Source organism: Aspergillus ambiguus (genome assembly GCF_047715705.1).
Source record: "Aspergillus ambiguus strain CBS 117.58 unplaced genomic scaffold BDV59scaffold_40, whole genome shotgun sequence".
In the NCBI taxonomy this organism is placed as follows: domain Eukaryota; kingdom Fungi; phylum Ascomycota; class Eurotiomycetes; order Eurotiales; family Aspergillaceae; genus Aspergillus; species Aspergillus ambiguus.
In genome coordinates, this window is record NW_027395553.1 from 138,745 (window position 1) to 154,973 (window position 16,229).

The 16,229-nt window shown below is 49.5% G+C and overlaps 8 protein-coding genes across 8 annotated transcripts; 3 read left to right on the forward strand and 5 right to left on the reverse strand.

Moving 5' to 3' along the window:
• Positions 1-1,003: 1,003 nt before the first annotated feature.
• Positions 1,004-1,746, reverse strand: BDV59DRAFT_186170 (uncharacterized protein). Its single transcript, XM_073690979.1, has one exon. The coding sequence runs from the start codon at positions 1,485-1,487 to the stop codon at positions 1,266-1,268; it is 222 nt and encodes a 73-aa protein (XP_073544371.1). The 5' UTR covers positions 1,488-1,746; the 3' UTR covers positions 1,004-1,265.
• A 260-nt stretch (positions 1,747-2,006) lies between these two features.
• On the forward strand, positions 2,007-4,067 carry BDV59DRAFT_186177 (CCCH zinc finger DNA binding protein). Its single transcript, XM_073690980.1, has 5 exons — positions 2,007-2,208; positions 2,269-2,404; positions 2,483-2,530; positions 2,586-2,883; positions 2,943-4,067. Exons 2-5 carry the CDS (start codon positions 2,393-2,395, stop codon positions 3,662-3,664), a joined length of 1,080 nt encoding a protein of 359 aa, XP_073544372.1. The 5' UTR covers positions 2,007-2,208; positions 2,269-2,392; the 3' UTR covers positions 3,665-4,067.
• A 492-nt stretch (positions 4,068-4,559) lies between these two features.
• Positions 4,560-5,904, reverse strand: BDV59DRAFT_186184 (SDR family oxidoreductase). Its single transcript, XM_073690981.1, has 2 exons — positions 5,368-5,904; positions 4,560-5,316 (listed from the first exon to the last, which is right to left on the reverse strand). Exons 1-2 carry the CDS (start codon positions 5,649-5,651, stop codon positions 4,743-4,745), a joined length of 858 nt encoding a protein of 285 aa, XP_073544373.1. The 5' UTR covers positions 5,652-5,904; the 3' UTR covers positions 4,560-4,742.
• Positions 5,905-6,066: 162 nt separating this feature from the next.
• On the reverse strand, positions 6,067-9,838 carry BDV59DRAFT_186185 (mitofusin). Its single transcript, XM_073690982.1, has 4 exons — positions 9,451-9,838; positions 9,332-9,380; positions 7,188-9,268; positions 6,067-7,139 (listed from the first exon to the last, which is right to left on the reverse strand). Exons 1-4 carry the CDS (start codon positions 9,770-9,772, stop codon positions 6,778-6,780), a joined length of 2,814 nt encoding a protein of 937 aa, XP_073544374.1. The 5' UTR covers positions 9,773-9,838; the 3' UTR covers positions 6,067-6,777.
• A 182-nt stretch (positions 9,839-10,020) lies between these two features.
• Positions 10,021-11,231, forward strand: BDV59DRAFT_115918 (ESCRT-III subunit protein DID4). Its single transcript, XM_073686690.1, has 5 exons — positions 10,021-10,126; positions 10,185-10,399; positions 10,475-10,535; positions 10,606-10,866; positions 10,921-11,231. Exons 1-5 carry the CDS (start codon positions 10,121-10,123, stop codon positions 11,050-11,052), a joined length of 675 nt encoding a protein of 224 aa, XP_073544375.1. The 5' UTR covers positions 10,021-10,120; the 3' UTR covers positions 11,053-11,231.
• A 179-nt stretch (positions 11,232-11,410) lies between these two features.
• On the reverse strand, positions 11,411-12,883 carry BDV59DRAFT_205128 (major facilitator superfamily domain-containing protein; the record flags this gene model as incomplete). Its single annotated transcript, XM_073694587.1, has 2 exons — positions 11,411-12,241; positions 12,302-12,883. The coding sequence occupies 2 exons, from the start codon at positions 12,881-12,883 to the stop codon at positions 11,411-11,413; spliced, it is 1,413 nt and encodes a 470-aa protein (XP_073544376.1).
• A 481-nt stretch (positions 12,884-13,364) lies between these two features.
• BDV59DRAFT_210280 (amidase signature domain-containing protein) lies at positions 13,365-15,401 on the forward strand (the record flags this gene model as incomplete). Its single annotated transcript, XM_073695560.1, has 5 exons — positions 13,365-13,825; positions 13,885-14,296; positions 14,360-14,968; positions 15,023-15,211; positions 15,268-15,401. The coding sequence occupies exons 1-5, from the start codon at positions 13,556-13,558 to the stop codon at positions 15,399-15,401; spliced, it is 1,614 nt and encodes a 537-aa protein (XP_073544377.1). The 5' UTR covers positions 13,365-13,555.
• An 84-nt stretch (positions 15,402-15,485) lies between these two features.
• Positions 15,486-16,190, reverse strand: BDV59DRAFT_186196 (uncharacterized protein). Its single transcript, XM_073690983.1, has one exon. It carries the CDS (start codon positions 16,104-16,106, stop codon positions 15,798-15,800), a length of 309 nt encoding a protein of 102 aa, XP_073544378.1. The 5' UTR covers positions 16,107-16,190; the 3' UTR covers positions 15,486-15,797.
• Positions 16,191-16,229: the final 39 nt, after the last annotated feature.

The window sequence follows — 16,229 nt, forward strand, 5'->3', positions numbered from 1 at the left end:
CAAATCATGGCCCGTGCCCAAATGAGTGCCGACGGCCACGAACGATCGTTCATACGCAACATCCATGCCGAATTAGATAAGTCGACGGATAGGAAGACGGCTTAGAAACCGTAGGAATATATATTTAAGCTAGCTAACTAAAATCTAATATTCGAATGGGAGGGAAGAGTGAAGATATTCCGAAATTACAATGTCCTGGAAAGGTCCGCGACCATACCACATGGCCTAGGGTCTGAACGTTTCGGTGGTGGAATACTTCAGTGTTTAAACAGCCTAGTATCTGAACACTCTAGAGTCTAAACGATGTGGTGTTTGGACAACTTTGAGGTCTCGACACTCTGCTGCCTGCACACTCTAAGGGTCTAGACACTTTGCAGCATCCTAGCAAATGAACGCCTCATACGTAGTCGATATGATATATAAGATTATCTACTATCCTTACGATATTATGACTCGTCGACTTCGAGCTAGTAAGCACTAGCTTTAGATCTTGTACTCCTGCCTAGAGACCTTTGAGCCCTGTTATAATATTATATTATTCTCGAGAATAATAGAGCACAAACCTACGATCTATAAGAGAATATATTATATTTTTCTTATAAGCTGAGGTAGCGAGAGCGTAGGCCATAATACTCTGGGTAAGGCTATGTAGCGTATGATTTCTCAGTCAATAAAGGAGATCCGTTCTTTCGGCGTTATTCACTAGGATCTTCGTCCCGATAACATCTTATGGAATGCTAAGCTCCAGCAAGCCCTGGTTATTGACTTCTATCTGTACATCTTAGACCGTCTACCGGTACACAGACGGCCTGGTGCTCTCAAACGATTACGGTATGGTGCTGAGGATCGTCACTCCGAACGGGTGCGTGTGGTGTGAGTAAAGGCCACTGGAGCTAGGACTAAAGGACTAGAGCGACGCGGAAAGTCAACAGCGCTACGAATACCCTACATATGCGCCAACGGCAATTGCTGGGCAGTAGCTGAAACTATAATTCTGTATTCATGCCAGTGCCTTAAGGACCCATTAACTAGCGAGTAGGAGACCTCCATAATCAATCCTGGCCGGTATGAGGGTGATGTCCATGACCAATTTCCATGTTTAGAAATAATCTCCTTGATTTCCTTTACGTAGTTGACTTGCCAGCAAATACTCGTTCTCTGCTGTCATATTGGCAGCCATGTCGTGCCATATTACCTCTCTCGACCTTGGGTAGTGCGAAGCCTGCGCTGGGTCGGCAGATGGCCATCCAACGGGTCACAAGCGCCTACCAGCTGCTTTCATGATAAATGCCATTGGTATTAGGATTGAAGGATAAAATCTGACCGTCACTCTTGAGTCGAATTATTATAAAGACGTCGGCATCGCATTCCTGACAGTATTCGAAGGACTTCCGGGGGAGACTGTTTCTTCGGTGAGTCTGTTGCTGGCGGATCGATTTGCAGTTGTTGAAGCGGCGACTGCGACTGATGTTCTCTTTTCCTGCCATGGTATATAGATCAGGATTCTTCCAGCCGCTCTGCGTACTACGTGTCGAGGAGATGTGGCAGGCGTCATATCAGAATGCTGCCTAGATAACTTCTAGGACAAAGACTAAGGGTCCTGGAAAGTAAAAAATGCGGCAACGGCACTTGCATGAACGTAAACCTCGGCTGGGTGCGGCGCTGGGGGGTCTTGGATGGGCCATGGGCCATCCTTACCTAGCCTTGCTCAGGGCGAAGGCATTCATTCAACAAGAACAAATGTGACTCTACCAATCTGCATGCCACCATTCACAGTACTCCAAGGGCTGGTGAATGAGTAAATGCGCCTTACCGCTCTTGCTGCGCCTGACAGTGCGGCGCTTCGCATGATCCCTGCAACCGCCACTCTTGGGATGAGACGAAGACATGGGCTACCATTGCTGGGCCAATTGTACGCAACCAACCAATGTCCTTTCCATCGATAAGTGGCGCGAGGGATACAAAGACTCATGCAACTGCGGTGTTCCTAACGTGACGTGGCAGCCGTGTTTTAAGGGTATGGTCAGCCTGGGCAGAACGTACCGGGAGGCAGGCTACACCATAAATACATGAGGATCCCATTCGTTCTTCTTTTCTGTGTCCATTTCATGGTTGATATGAGAAAAATGTTGGGTTTGACGGAGCTGAGGGAAGGAAGCATATGAGGCCGCGAGGGCTGCCGAGAGCAGCAAGGACAAGATCATCGAGGTATGTATCCTATTCAAAGTTGCGGCATTAGCTGTGCTAACTGCGGTGGCTTGAATACAGGAGCTGTTTAATCATGTTGAAAGCCTTGGAACAGACCTCCAACGCGAGAATGGAGAATTGCAGGACCAGAAGAAGCTGGTTATGCTGTATAGAGATGAATCAGAGAAACGCAAGCTTGAGCTAGATGAGAAATATAGTATGGAAGTAAGATTCTTTAATGAATTCTATCCACTAAACAACAGTTCTGGATCAGTTATTGACTACATGAGCTTAGGCGAAGTTGCAATTTGTAGCGGTTCTCGTTGATGGCGACCACATGAATGTGATTATAAACCTTTCCGCCTATCAGTGATATCCCTCCAACTAACATGTAGCAGTTTATGGACGAGTTTGTCCGAGGTGGCCAGAAGGGCGGTCGCTCTGCGGCGAAAGCTCTCATGAAGGCAGTTCGGGATCATGTGCATAAGGCCGTACCTGACACCAGCCCTCACATCCAATACATGGTTCACGTGTATGCAAATGTCACTGGCCTTGCCAAGACCTATCGCGATACAGGCATTATCAGTTCGAAGGATGTACTGGAATCCTTCATCCAAGGATTCAACATGGAAAACCAGCTGTGTGACTTTGTCGATGCAGGCAGTGGGAAGGAATGCTCTGATGTGAAAATTCGAGGTGAGATCGTGATATCGGTTCACCCAAAGGTAAACAGGTCTCTAATTTATCCCTCTCAGCTCTGTTCGAGCAATGTGTTGTCAATGTTCATTGCCAATACATTATCTTCTGTGGATCCGCAGACAATGGTTATGCCCGTGTACTGGGATCCCATCGCGGATCAAGGCGTATTTCACTAGTTGAGGGTCCACCATTCGCCAGTGAACTGAGAGATCTAGCATCTGAATTCGAGACGACTTCGTTCCCGGAAGTATTTCGGTCGACAAAGCTGACTAGAAGAGTTTCATTCGGAGGTGCAGCGATTTCTCCAACAGTCCTGCCGCCACGGACGCCGACCCCAAATTATGCCTCTGTCGCGAGAATGACTCCCCCAGTACTAAATGAAGGCTCACTGCTGGACAATCCACCCCGGAATACAATTGGAAGGGACAGAGTCAGGTTGATGGTGTGTAAAAATGTGAATGGCGACCGGGTTGATACCCCGTTACGTGAGCCCTCAAAAGGCAAGATCGAGGCTCTTAAGTCACAGAAATTCTGCAACCAGTTCCAAATACTGGGCGAGTGCACCTATAGGTCTTGTACCTATAAGCATACGCCAAAACTGGAGGGTCCAGATCTTCTTGATCTGATGGTAGTCGCCCGCTTGAGTGCCTGCCCGGATGGTTTGCAGTGTTATGATGAGAGATGTATCAGCGGCCATCTGTGTCCGCACAAAACTTGCATGGGGAAGGGTTGCAGGTTCCCCCACGGAGTCGACACCAGAATTGTCACGCCACTTTAATAGTATAGAACTGTTCGGCTTCAGCTTGGTGGTCAGGTTCTCGCAACCGGCTGGGGTTGCATTCTTTGAGTCATTGATTTGTGGCCCTGCTCACTTGAGTTCTGCCCTGTATCATCAGGAGAAGTCAGAGGTCCGTCTTCTCTGAAGAGGCTATGCCTCTTCGTCTGGAGATTGCACCCCGGATAGTATTGATCGACAAGGCATCTGATACAAAATAACCCACAAACTCGTCATAAATCTCCTAAGAGGCAGTATACGTGATATGAAAAACTCGTATATGTTTTCCACGCTGAACGCTGGTACCCTCCGGGGCTTGATTCAGGCCACTTATAGGTTAGTAAGGCACTGCATCGCCGTAGACAGCCCTTGACAATTTGAGGCTCCCTAGTATGGTATTTTATCTGGTTACGGCTGTAGGTGAAAGACCGGTCTGGGATCATGGTGATAACCCCCTTTGTAATTAACCCACCGCATGAAGCTCATGAAAGTGTGTCTGTAGGGAGTTTGATGGAGTGTCCGTTTCGGGGGATATGTTGGGAAAAAAGAAATCAGTTGCCAGTCGCGGTCAAATTCATGAATATCTTGCGTATAAAGAGTCCTTTTGGTTTGCAAGTCTCGAGGGTTAACAGGAATATATTCGATTGAGCGCTCGATCGAGGTAGATGTCCAGGTCCCTAGAGCAGGAGGGAAGACAGAAACATAGATCACATGTATACTATCACCTATGGCCAGTCCCTGTAGAATCCCAGTCCCCCGCAACGAGAGATTACCAACATTTTGGACGAAAAGCAAGCGCTTTCCTGAGATTCGTTCATTTCAGCAATTCACTACAACAGTAGCCCTGAATTTGTTCTCCATCATTTGCCTAAAATTTATGTATCCGACATTATGGAGGGACCAAAATAGGGACAAGCTATCTATACGTATACAGACAGTAATGATGATTTTCCAGGAAATTCCTCGATGGTTCAAAGGTTGTACTGGTTTTGCAGAAACTGCGATCACAATTTGTAGATTGCGCGATAGAATCAAGGCGGCATTCTATTTAGTTACGGAAAAAGTCCAATAGGTGGACCCCTTATTCCTTGAAATCCGTGCTTCTCCAGACTTCCTCATAATGAGCAGCCGTCTCAGCCAGCTCAGCCGTATGCTGCTTCAAAACCGCCCCCGTATCCGTTCCCAGTGGTAGTCTCAGCAGTTTCTTTTTCGCCTTCAGCAAGCCCGCATCGGCCACATATTCCCAGATTCTTGCAGCGCCTTCCTTCGGATTTCCAGGCTGAGATCCATTGTATTTAGTGAACGCGGCGCGAGCCTCGTGCGCCGGTGTGCCCTCGTACACGTCCAGCGCAGGCGCGATATTCGCACCCGACGTGACCGAATTGAGGAACGAAGTACGGAAGTATCCTGGTTCAACAATCACAGCATTGAGCCCGAATGGGGCTATTTCCGCGGCGAGGGCTTGAGTGATAGCTTCAACGGCGAATTTAGTCGCGCAGTAAATACCGTTGGATGGATAGGAGTGTAGTCCGCCAATAGAGGAAAAGTTAACGATCGTTCCGCTGCCCTGTTTGCGAAGTCCTGGGAGGACAGCCCGGACAAGACGGAGGAGGGCGAATACATTCGTGTCGAATTGGGCTTTCACTGCAGAATCTCTATCCAATGTCAGTTCCAGTCACAGTGCGCCACCATGCGCTGAGACGGACTCGGACTCCTCGATAGCCCCCATATATGAGTAGGCAGCATTATTTGCAAGAACGTCCAGTCGTCCGAAAGCGGCAAACGCTTTCTCGGCGTATTCATTCATTACTCCCTGCGACCAGGTGAGGTCAAATTGCAAGACTTCGACTTCCGGTCGCTTGAGGCTGTCAGGGACTTTGGAAGGAGTGCGAACGGCCGCAATGACACGATCGCCTTCCGCGAGAGCTTTGAGGGCGAGCTCAAGGCCGAAGCCAGTGTTTGCTCCGCTGATATGCCAAACTCGGGTCATTGTGATGGTCGGTGATTATTTCCGTGGTGTTCCAGAGATCTCTAAGAGAGTCGAAGGTTGAACCGTCAACTCCACGCAGAGGGGAGGTATCTGTAATGCGCATATTCGCACTTCGAGATAGATCAAATGCTACTAGGACACGTCCAACAACGAGGCCCTGAACTGGGTGGTGCTATCACTGCTGACGACAGAGGACTTTTGTCTATTACCCCGCTAACGCCACGCTTACTCCGAATAAGAAATATGTGAGAAGTTTTGACAGCTGTCGCGTCTTCTAGCCCAGCCCAGGCCGTCTAGGCCGTCTAGAATTGGATCTTTTTTAAGGACAGATCTTGGCATCATTTGCCCAACCGCAAGCGGTTAACATGGTAGCATGATCGTAGTTTGATTAGAACATCGTGATGTTACGGTCACCCGAGAGTCCAATCTATTATTGCCTACAACATTGCGCCTCATCATCCTTCTCTGCTAGACGTCGTAGATAGACTTGGACTTGATATTCATTCGTCAGGCGCGGATGATTAAGGCTTCCATAAGACGTCACTAAACGTTCCCGAAGCGTATCTCACTGTCGGTTCCGCGAGAGCGCTTCGTTCAGTCTTCGGGTACCCGAATTGACCGTGAGGGTTTGTCAATTTGGTAAAGGTGCCCTTCCCTTTGTTGATGTTGCTCACTCTTCTTTCCACTCATTTAGGTATTATCTTCGGATAAGCCCCGAAAGAAGGCGTTGGAAAAGGTGCGTCTTCGTTGGACCTTACCAGATGATGGCATTAAACGTGAAGTTTTCTTTGTCTTGACAAATTCTAATTTCAGCCTTCCAACCTGACTCGTTAAACAAATTAGATCCTGGGGATTAACTTGTCATTGAACTTCGGAGACGAGTGCTATCACCATGCATAAATGCTAATAAATGAAGTAGACAAAATCAATGGTGGTCAATCGTAGAACGGACAGAGTAAATAATTGTACAAGATGGGATATTTTGAGAAGGCAAATGAATCAAGGAAATGTGTATCAGAAACAACCAGCTCCAACAACTGAACAACAGAATAATCCATACCACATCATAAGATTTATACAATGGAAAGGGGAGTAAAGAAAGGTAGAAAGGCATTGGAACCCAACATCATGCTTCGTGAGCTGCCAATCCACCAGGTAACGGGCCATCGAGATCAATGCTCTCCACAGAATGTCGATTCTCAGTGCTATCACGGAAGAGGTTGGAAAAGTATTTGCAGGCGGTCTCGCTCTCGTGTTTCGTCTTCGTAACTTCGAGCTTGCGTCTACCGAGATCTTCGATGCCCTGCGCGAGGCTGTTCTGAAGATTGGTCGCCGGTATACGCAAAATTCGACGAACTTCTGATGATATTCTGGTGGCATTAGTGTGCACATAATCCATTTCGGAAAGAGTCGCCGCAAGTTTACGGGAAAGTCGAGGAGGAAGTGTGGTGGGAATTGAAGAAAGGACATAGGCGGCAGTTAGAGCAGCTATAGAGGTTAGCTTAGGGCCATCAATTGAAGAAGACTTCGACTTACCCGCTGCGACAATTCCAGGAAGAAGAAGGCGTCGCATATTGCTTGGTCCAAGAACCTTTGTAGCAGTGAACATGCTATCAATCCAACTAATACCACCAAAGGCCCTGCCTCCCAGAACAGTTAAGGCTGTCATTGCCACTCCGGTCCCAGCCATCTTCTCCTGTCGCTCCCACAGGCTAGAGAGGTCGAAGAAGTCCCATAAGTCGACTTCCGTGTCGACCTGCCGGGCAAGGGTATGGCGACGGCCTCGACGGAACATCATATCAGCACGGAAATTGAGAGGAGTGAATTTGTCTTCTCCCACGTGAAGAAGGCCAACATTCTGGATGAACCCAACACCCTGAACTGTCTTTTCGCGGGCATAATCCTCACAATCAAACACAGACGCCGAAATCTGTTCCAACATGGCCATTTTAAGGTCTTCTGCATACTGGAAAGCCGAGAACAGACCGGGATATTCGACGCCTAGGTCAGCCTCAGAAACGCGAGAAATAGTGTTTCCTAGTGTGGATCGAGTGTGGTTGTATACGTCTTCGCATGAATCATCAATGCTCTTCTCTGCTAGATCTCCAAGCTCCACCTTCTTCTTCTTACCCTCTTCGTACGCCGGTTCAAGCTCCGTCAACTCGTCAGTGACACGCTTGAGTTCCGACTCAGCAACATCACGGTTAACCGATGCCAAGGAGTTGATGTCAGCAAGAAGGTTAAGTAGGTATGTTCTGGCAGGAGCGAGTTTCGAGCGAGAGCGCTTTTCGAGGACAAAGCGCCGCAAAGAACCTTCAAGGTTCTCGAAATCTTGTATCTTCTCCTTTTCCTTGCCTTTACCTTTGCCTTTATCCTCGGACTTATCGTCGTCGTCATCCCCATCGGGGTCCGGGCCGTCTCCGCCGCCCCCACTACCGGAGCCCGAGCTCTCAATAGACAGGGGTGGCGAAACGGGAATGGCGTTGCTTGACACAAAGTGAACGAGCTCTGCAGCCTCCTTGTATGTGCGAGGGCTCAGCTTGTTAATCTGATCCAAAATCATGCGTTCACAGCGTTGTTTGTCTCGAATTTGGTCAAATCCATTGACGACGATAAACATGTATGCTTTTTCGTGGGCGGCATTTAGAATGAACTCCTTCGCAGAGAGTGTAAAGTGGTTTGCAGCCGACACGACAAATACGACGACATCAATTTCTTCCTGTCGCGCAAAGACGGCCGTAGTCTTCAGGGAGTCCGAGTTCAGCCCAGGGGCATCGATAAGCGCAATGTCGACCACTCCGTTGTTGAGCAGAGATTCATCAATCGTCCGTGTGTCTTTGACGTAAACCTTGCATTGCATATACTTGGAATTGTCGACCACGATATTCTCCAGCTCATTTAATGCATACACGTCGTATGTACTTTCATCGTTGCGGTTATATTGCACATTCTTGTGGACGGCGTGTACTTCCTCGATTCCACTGTTCTCCCGTGCATCAAGGACCTCGCAAAAGATGCTAGTGCAGGGTTGCTGGTCCTCAGGCAATACCTTCCGGCGCAACAAGGCGTTGCAAAAAGTCGATTTTCCTGCATTCAGGTCTCCAGTAATCAGGACCTTGCTGGACGTATCCTCGATTCTATCCCGCAGGGAGAGCAAATGCTTGACGCTCTGACTGATTTTCCCATCCAGTAGAGAAGCGATAGAAGCCTTTTCCAGCGAATGTACCAATTCTGCTTGTGACAGAGCACCCAGCTTAAGATCCAACTTCAGAATGGAGAACTCGCGCGCGATCTGTGGGCTCATCAGTCTCGGCTCCGGTGGGGGACGACGTTCGGCCGCTGTGCTGGACTCTGGCAGATCCTCGTTGGTAGGCATTGTTGCTGCACGTCTTAGAGTTCCGGGTCGAAGGTGATCGGGGATGGTATTTGATTCGTCGAAATTGGATTGGGTCTGGCTCAAGGAGGGCCTTTGCGACGTAGACTCGGGGGTCGGGGTGCCAGGAGTACCCTGTACAGAGGGGTAGTGTGCAGGCCATTGGCGGTTCATATCCTGGAGTTCTTTCAGGGTTTCGATTGTCCGGGAGATAGCGCGACCAAGTTTCGTCCTATTCGAATTACTGCACGCATCGTTAATAAAACCACGGCCACTGACTGGTACACAGGGGATTCGCTAAACATACTAAAGAAGTTGATGGACATGACTCGCGACCACTTGTCGTTCATGCTCGGCTGTAGCGATGAAATAGAGGTTAGTATTCACCAAAAACATTCATCCCATGCTCTAAACGGGGCGACAAACCAGCCGGATTCCATTCTCCTGGTCGTGTTGGAGTATGTTGGGGGGTCGGCCGGTCCACCATAAACTCCGGTCTCCAACGACTGTCCGCTTCTCCATCCATCAAGCTGCCGCTGGCGATGCTACCACCGTATCCCGAATCCTGATTCAACGAGGCCATCAACGCGGTGGCGCTCTCCGAAGTCGAACCATTCCCGACTGTCATGTATGCGGGTGGGGGCGATGAGAAGAAAGGGTTCTCGGAGGGCTCATCCTCAGGAGGATGTCTCGACGAACCCTCTCCGGCAGAGGAGCCACCCTTGCCGGAAAAGTATTCCTGACTCATACTGGGAGAGAAGCGATGTGCATGAGATTGTAAACGAGGGGCGAGGAGATGGCGAGAGGATTGGGTGACAACACTCGAAGTATCAGGTAATTTGATAGAGTTAACGTGACGGAAGAACGGCGGGTGCTTACGTGATTCCGCCGCTACAAATTTCCACGCTAGCCCTGTTGGGGACCACGCATGTGACACGGGTAATAAAACAGGCAGTATTTCCGTTTCATCGATACGCAGATTAATTACCACTTGATGTCACCAACAGACTGAACTGCCTGGCCTTAACCCACTCCTCCCCGCTATCTGGCGCTTCTCGTCTTCCACTACCTGTTCCTGTCGCTCCTTATACACATCATGAATGTAAGTGTCTCTCGATGCGCCACTATGAGATGCGTCTTCCCTCACTGACCCTCTCTAGATTGTCGAGTGGGCGTTCGGGAAACGCATGACGCCCGCAGAGCGTCTGCGCAAACACCAAAGGGCGCTGGATAGGACGCAGCGGGAACTCGACAGGGAGAGAGTTAAATTGGAGAACCAAGAGAAGAAACTGGTGCAGGACATCAAAAAGAGTGCGAAGAATGGCCAGGTAGGCGCTTGTAAGATCCAGGCCAAAGATCTGGTTCGGACAAGAAGGTACGTTGCCTGATGGTGTATTCCCGAGACTCTTGCGTCGCAGCTCCATGCTAAGTGGTCTCGATTCGCAATTAGGTATATTCAAAAGTTCTATCAAATGCGCACACAACTGCAAGCCATTTCGCTTCGAATCCAGGTACAGCTGGCTCCGTCCCCGAGCAAACCGCTCCCCGTCCATATACTTACTTGCCTCTCCCTTCCGCCAGACCGTCCGGAGCAATGAACAGATGATGCAGTCCATGAAAGGTGCTACAATGCTATTGGGCAGTATGAACCGACAGATGAACCTACCAGCACTGCAACGAATCGCCATGGAGTTCGAGCGCGAGAACGAGGTCATGGATGAACGACAGGAAATGATGGATGATGCGATTGATGAAGCAACCGGTATGGAGGGTGAAGAGGAAGAGGGCGAGGATATTCTGAAGGAGATTTTCGATGAGATTGGCGTTGATCTCAACCAAGCGGTAGGTGGTCGCCAGCGCCCTCTGAATTCAACAACTGCTAATGTTCCTTCCCAGTTGGGTACAACCCCAACAGACATACAGGCAACAGCGGTGGGCGAGACACGAGTTGCCCAGCCCGTTGGCGCGGGAGGCGCCGCTGCCAGTGATGATGATCTCCAAGCACGTCTGGACAATCTCCGACAGTAATGACGCTTTGCCATGTTTGCCCGTTCCAGCTTATGAATTTTGTCTCTATCTTGTCCGTCACTCCACACTAGTTTCATGATATCGGGCCTGAAGGCGTTATATTTGCATCAATTATGCGTTAGAGTCAATCTACTCTATTGATTACCGGTAGGGGTTCACCGAATTGAATCATGAATTGAAACTTGCTACCTCCGATAAGGCAATGCTGTGATAAGCGCCGTGGTCATACTTCATGACGTGGCTTTTTTGGGACTTTCTGCCATAGCGCCGTCTCGCATACTTATAGTATCAAGTCATTTGTTAAATACAACATGTCTCATGTCAAGTGTGATCCATCTATACCGCATATGCTAAACCTCTAAGCCATTACGGCGTTTCGTTTCAGATCCGTCTCCCCCGGTCGTATCTCAACGTCTTCGCGATTTCTCTGACTTCTTACTGTCATATAGATGATTCCCGAGGTCCAAAAGATCAGGGCTATCGAGCATCCGATCATCGCCCACATTCCCTTGATAAACTGGGGCGCAAACGTTGCCGAGTAGAACAAGATACTCCACCATGCATTGACGGCATTGCTCCCCGTATTCATACTGGCGATGACAACGGAGCGTAACCGGTCATTCTCATAACGCATCGCGTCATTACACCAGGCAAAGAAAGTTGCTTGACAGGCATAAACAGATCCTGCCCAATAATAAGCTGCAAAGACGACTGCCGTCGATTCAAATCGGGTGAGGATCATTGCAGAGGTGATAATTCCCGTAATACCTATCCAATAGCCTACGAGGTATCGTTTTCCGCCCAAAAAGTCGGTTAGAGTTGCCCAGAACAGGGTTGACGCTATTCCCACGGCCGGAATACCCGTAGGATAGTTATTGAGCTGGGCAACTGTATACTTGTTCGTTGGGTGCGCCTTCATATACAGGGCTAAGAGATAATTCGTGGAGAATGACTCCGTTTCACCAGCAATTACCCACAGCATAGTAAACGCATACCAGTACCATGTGGTGAAGACGCGCTTAACAAACGCGATGTTCAGGGAAACTTTAATAACGCTAGCTTCCGGGATGCGAGCTATTGCCAGGGCCCGTTCTTCAGCTGACAGATATGGCGCCTTTGTCGTTGTAGGGGTATCTGGGAAGAGGAAGAAGCCATAGATAGCAATGGGAATTGTGATTAGACCGTCAACCTGGTGTGGTAACCCTATTAGTAAACAGAATCAATATAAAGATGGTCACAAGTGACTAACTATGAATAGCCATCTCCAGCCTGAGAGACCCCTGGCACCATGCAGCGAAGAATTGATGCCAGTCTGGATGAAGCCACCAAACATCGTCCCTGCGAGACCTGATGCCGTGAAGATACCACTTCGTTTTCCTAATTCTTTCTCGGTATACCACGATCCCAGTATGTAGTGCGTTCCTACAAAGGTGCTAGACTCTGCTAACCCTAAGAAAAACCGGATGGCCATGATCCCTTGAGGGTTATGCACCGCCGCGGTGATCATTGTTAGACCACCCCAGATGGTCATCATCGCCGGAAAGAAGATGCGAGGTCGTACGTAAGTCAGAGCCAGATTAGATGGAATCTGTCCAACAATATAGCCCACGGTAAAGACGGTGTTGATCACGTTGAGTTGGTTCCCTTGGAAATTCAGCTCCTCTTTCATGCCCGATACATAGGCGTTCGACAGGTTGGTACGATCCAGATAATTGGCGAAATAACAAAGGCAGCAGAATGACAAAATAAAACAGTCGAGCTTCCGGAGCAGTTTTGCTTCTCCGGGGATGCTCTCCTGGCCCTTCAGGTACGAGATAAAACTTGAGAGCATGATCTAATGCGATACCTTAGGGTCAGACTTTCTCCAACTCTGAAGACAACATCTTTCTCTGGCGAGACCCCGATTTTATATACTCTTACCCGTACTCTATCTTATCCTGCTCTTGGCTTGACAGCCAAGGCAGACGAAGAGGGGTCTATAAGGCCTATCTACTTATCTAGTCCGGAATTTGTCAGTTATGCGACGGTCATGAACTACTTCAGCCATCGAACAACATCGGCCTCGGTTCCTCGTATTCCTCACCAAATCGTTGGTTGCAATGAGGGGAAGGCCTTTTTGTCGGCAAAATATCCGAACCGTCGTTTATCTTGCCATTCCCTGCTGCGTCACCTATCTGATCTCCGCATACGTCTCCGCATCAACATCCACGATTCCCCTCTCAATAGGCTAAACTCGCCGGTTCCATATCAGGATCGCGAAAAGTCACTAGTTCTCTAACCACGGTTGCTGGGACGAATCACAATGCAGACCGCAGGCTCACAAGATGGGGTTTATCTCACAACATCAGTGTGTCGTCCGGCTATCGCTCGGTATCAGAGCTCTAAACCCCGCCCTGGTCTGTATACAAATGGAACCGCGGTCCCAGCAGCCATCAAAAGCGTAACCCGAACGTCTGAGTGACACGAACAGCCATATCTACCTTACTACCAGAAATCCGTCAAAATGAGCTGGGATACTATTGCCGCACAGAAACGGCAGACTCTCAAGAGCGCCATCCCCACAGAATGGGTAATTCCGGCCAACATCTTCCCACCAGACAGTCAATTGGATGTGACAACGTTTCCCCGGCGGTCAGGGTGGTTTACAGACCGTGAATTGGAGATCACGGGGACCCCAGCACCGCAGCTGCTGTCCAAGCTGTCGTCTGGATCATGGGCCTCGGAGGAAGTAACAAGAGCATTCTGCAAGACAGCTGCCGCTGCTCACCAATTGGTATACACATCTTCTCTTCACGTATTTGTAGTACTTATATACTTACTATTGGTGTATAGACCAACTGTCTGACGGAAATACTCTTCGAAAAAGCAATCACACGGGCAAAAGAGCTGGATGCTTATCTAAAGAAGACAGGCAAGACAATCGGCCCCTTTCACGGGCTCCCCATCTCGATCAAGGACAACTTCAACATCATCGGTGTCGATTCAACTATCGGCTTTACCTCCTTGGTCAATGACCCGGCAACCTACAACAGCACCTTGATAGACTTGCTCTTGGAGGCCGGTGCCGTTCTCTATGTAAAGACCAATGTACCGACCGCAATGATGATTGCGGAGTCGGTAAACAACGTCTTTGGCCGCACGGTGAACCCTCGAAATAGGAAGCTCACATCTGGAGGCTCATCCGGCGGCGAGTCCGCCCTGATTGCTTTTGGGGGCAGTCGTCTCGGCGTGGGCACAGACATTGGTAGGAGCTCAACTCAGGAGTACTATATATACAGGAAGACCTAACTGGTGTCAAATATAACAGGCGGCTCCCTACGTATTCCCGCAGCCTGCACCGGTATCTTTACCATCAGGCCGTCGTTCGGGCGTTTCCCCAATTTCCAAACCCGCAGCGGTCTCGCTGGTCAAGAAGCCGTGAACAGTGTCAACGGCCCAATGGCTCCGACACTGGAAGAGATTGTTCTCTGGTCGAAGACGGTAGTCGGCCAAAAGCCCTGGATCAGAGACCCGAAATGTCTACCCATCGCATGGCGCACCGTCCAGCCCAAGCGTACGTTGAAGATCGCTGTTCTTTGGAACGACGGAGTGGTCACACCGACTCCCCCCGTTTCACGCGCTCTGAAACAGACGGTGCAGAGGCTAAAAGAGGCGGGTCATCAAATTGTCGACTGGGCACCGACGGGACACGTGGAGTTACTGGCAACTCTTGGACGCATGTTTGTCGCTGATGGCGGACAGTCGGTCGAAAAGCTGCTTAAGCCAACAGGTGAGCCCTGGCGTCCGGAGATGAAAGCCTACAAGGAGGCTTCGGAGCTTGGGGTGTATGAAATGTGGCAGCTACAGTTGGCGCGGAATAACCTCTGCAAGGCATATCAAGATCGGTGGAATGCGACGGGCATTGACGCGATTCTCTGTATGTTTTCCCTCGCACTGGTGCTGTTCGTGTGCTGATGGTTTGGTTCAACAGGCCCGACCACACCGTATAGTTCCGTGGAAAATGGCAAGTTTGGTTATGTGGGATATACCGGTGTTTTCAACATCCTGGATTATCCCGCTGTCTCGTTCCCTTGCGGCGTGAACAGCGACAGGAGTGTTGATGCGGCGTATGCCAACCATACGCCTTTGAGTCCGGTGGACGCACAGGTTCAGGGTGACTGTAAGTTGAAATCTCATGTTACTTCGCTATGTGTATGTGATGCTGATTACGAGCAGACTCTCCGGATCTGGTCCATGGAATGCCTGTAAGCCTGCAATTAGTCGGTCGCCGACTGGAGGAGGAGATGGTGTTGATGATGACCGATGTGGTGCTACAATCTCTTGCAGGGAAGATCGGCCCCAAACTCTGAGGATCAGTAAATATATATATATAGATTAGGTGTAGAGACCCAGGACACTCATTCTAACTTAGAGGATATTGAGAAAATATCTTTATGGTTTTACGTAAAATTTCTCACGTGTGATGCGCAGCTAAATCCACGGTCGCTGTCTCAGAGGTTCAACCTTTTGATGCAGGGTACGCAGGACATTATTAACGTTATCCAGTTACATGAAGTGAATAAACAACTGGATGGAGCTTGGATAGCACGAGATAGCCAACGGTGGCTGTACATCAACTGCCGTGCATAGATCGCATCGGTCCAGCCCACGACATGCTGCCGCATACCCGACGGACATAGTCGATGCAGGACAGTAATTGGATGGCCATAACTGCGTCGTCCCGGATCCCCAATAACCATCGAAAGCTACGACCGTGACATCCAAAAGGTGAGGGCGAAAGAGCGGTCACCAGAGTCACAAGGCCTAAGGGAATAATGTGCACATCCAAAACCCAATCCGTGAGTCATGAACTCGTCATCGGGCTGTCTCATTCGTCGCGAAGGGTAGGTTACTCTTGGCCTTTGGTATGCGGGGGCTCGAATCCTGATCGCCCGGGTGCGAGACGCTGACGACGAAACGCCCATGATGAAGGGGCGAAAAAGCGTCCCAGCTGAATGCATGCAATAATCGCCTCTCGTGCATAGGGAGACAACAGGAAGGAGTAAAAAGCACATACGTATACAGCTACATTTATGCAACTCCTTCGACTGATGTTGTGCAGTAATAAACCTGACCCACTGAAGCCCTCCATGGTGTCGACAAGAATGCAGAAAACCACAGCTAGCAGCACGGCAGAG

Bases quoted from the DNA above. Each gene is read 5' to 3' on its own strand.
- BDV59DRAFT_186170 (XM_073690979.1), bottom strand. From the start codon at position 1,487: ATGGCAGGAAAAGAGAACATCAGTCGCAGTCGCCGCTTCAACAACTGC.
- BDV59DRAFT_186177 (XM_073690980.1), top strand. The intron at 2,531-2,585 runs GTGATTATAAAC...AACATGTAGCAG, and splicing joins TTGATGGCGACCACATGAAT to TTTATGGACGAGTTTGTCCG. The intron at 2,884-2,942 runs GTGAGATCGTGA...TATCCCTCTCAG, and splicing joins CTCTGATGTGAAAATTCGAG to CTCTGTTCGAGCAATGTGTT.
- BDV59DRAFT_186184 (XM_073690981.1), bottom strand. From the start codon at position 5,651: ATGACCCGAGTTTGGCATATCAGCGGAGCAAACACTGGCTTCGGCCTT. The intron at 5,317-5,367 runs GTCCGTCTCAGC...GACATTGGATAG, and splicing joins GGGGCTATCGAGGAGTCCGA to AGATTCTGCAGTGAAAGCCC.
- BDV59DRAFT_186185 (XM_073690982.1), bottom strand. From the start codon at position 9,772: ATGAGTCAGGAATACTTTTCCGGCAAGGGTGGCTCCTCTGCCGGAGAG. The intron at 9,381-9,450 runs GTTTGTCGCCCC...TCATCGCTACAG, and splicing joins AGGAGAATGGAATCCGGCTG to CCGAGCATGAACGACAAGTG. The intron at 9,269-9,331 runs GTATGTTTAGCG...CGATGCGTGCAG, and splicing joins CATGTCCATCAACTTCTTTA to TAATTCGAATAGGACGAAAC.
- BDV59DRAFT_115918 (XM_073686690.1), top strand. The intron at 10,536-10,605 runs GTACAGCTGGCT...CCCTTCCGCCAG, and splicing joins CCATTTCGCTTCGAATCCAG to ACCGTCCGGAGCAATGAACA. The intron at 10,867-10,920 runs GTAGGTGGTCGC...GTTCCTTCCCAG, and splicing joins GCGTTGATCTCAACCAAGCG to TTGGGTACAACCCCAACAGA.
- BDV59DRAFT_186196 (XM_073690983.1), bottom strand. From the start codon at position 16,106: ATGTGCTTTTTACTCCTTCCTGTTGTCTCCCTATGCACGAGAGGCGAT.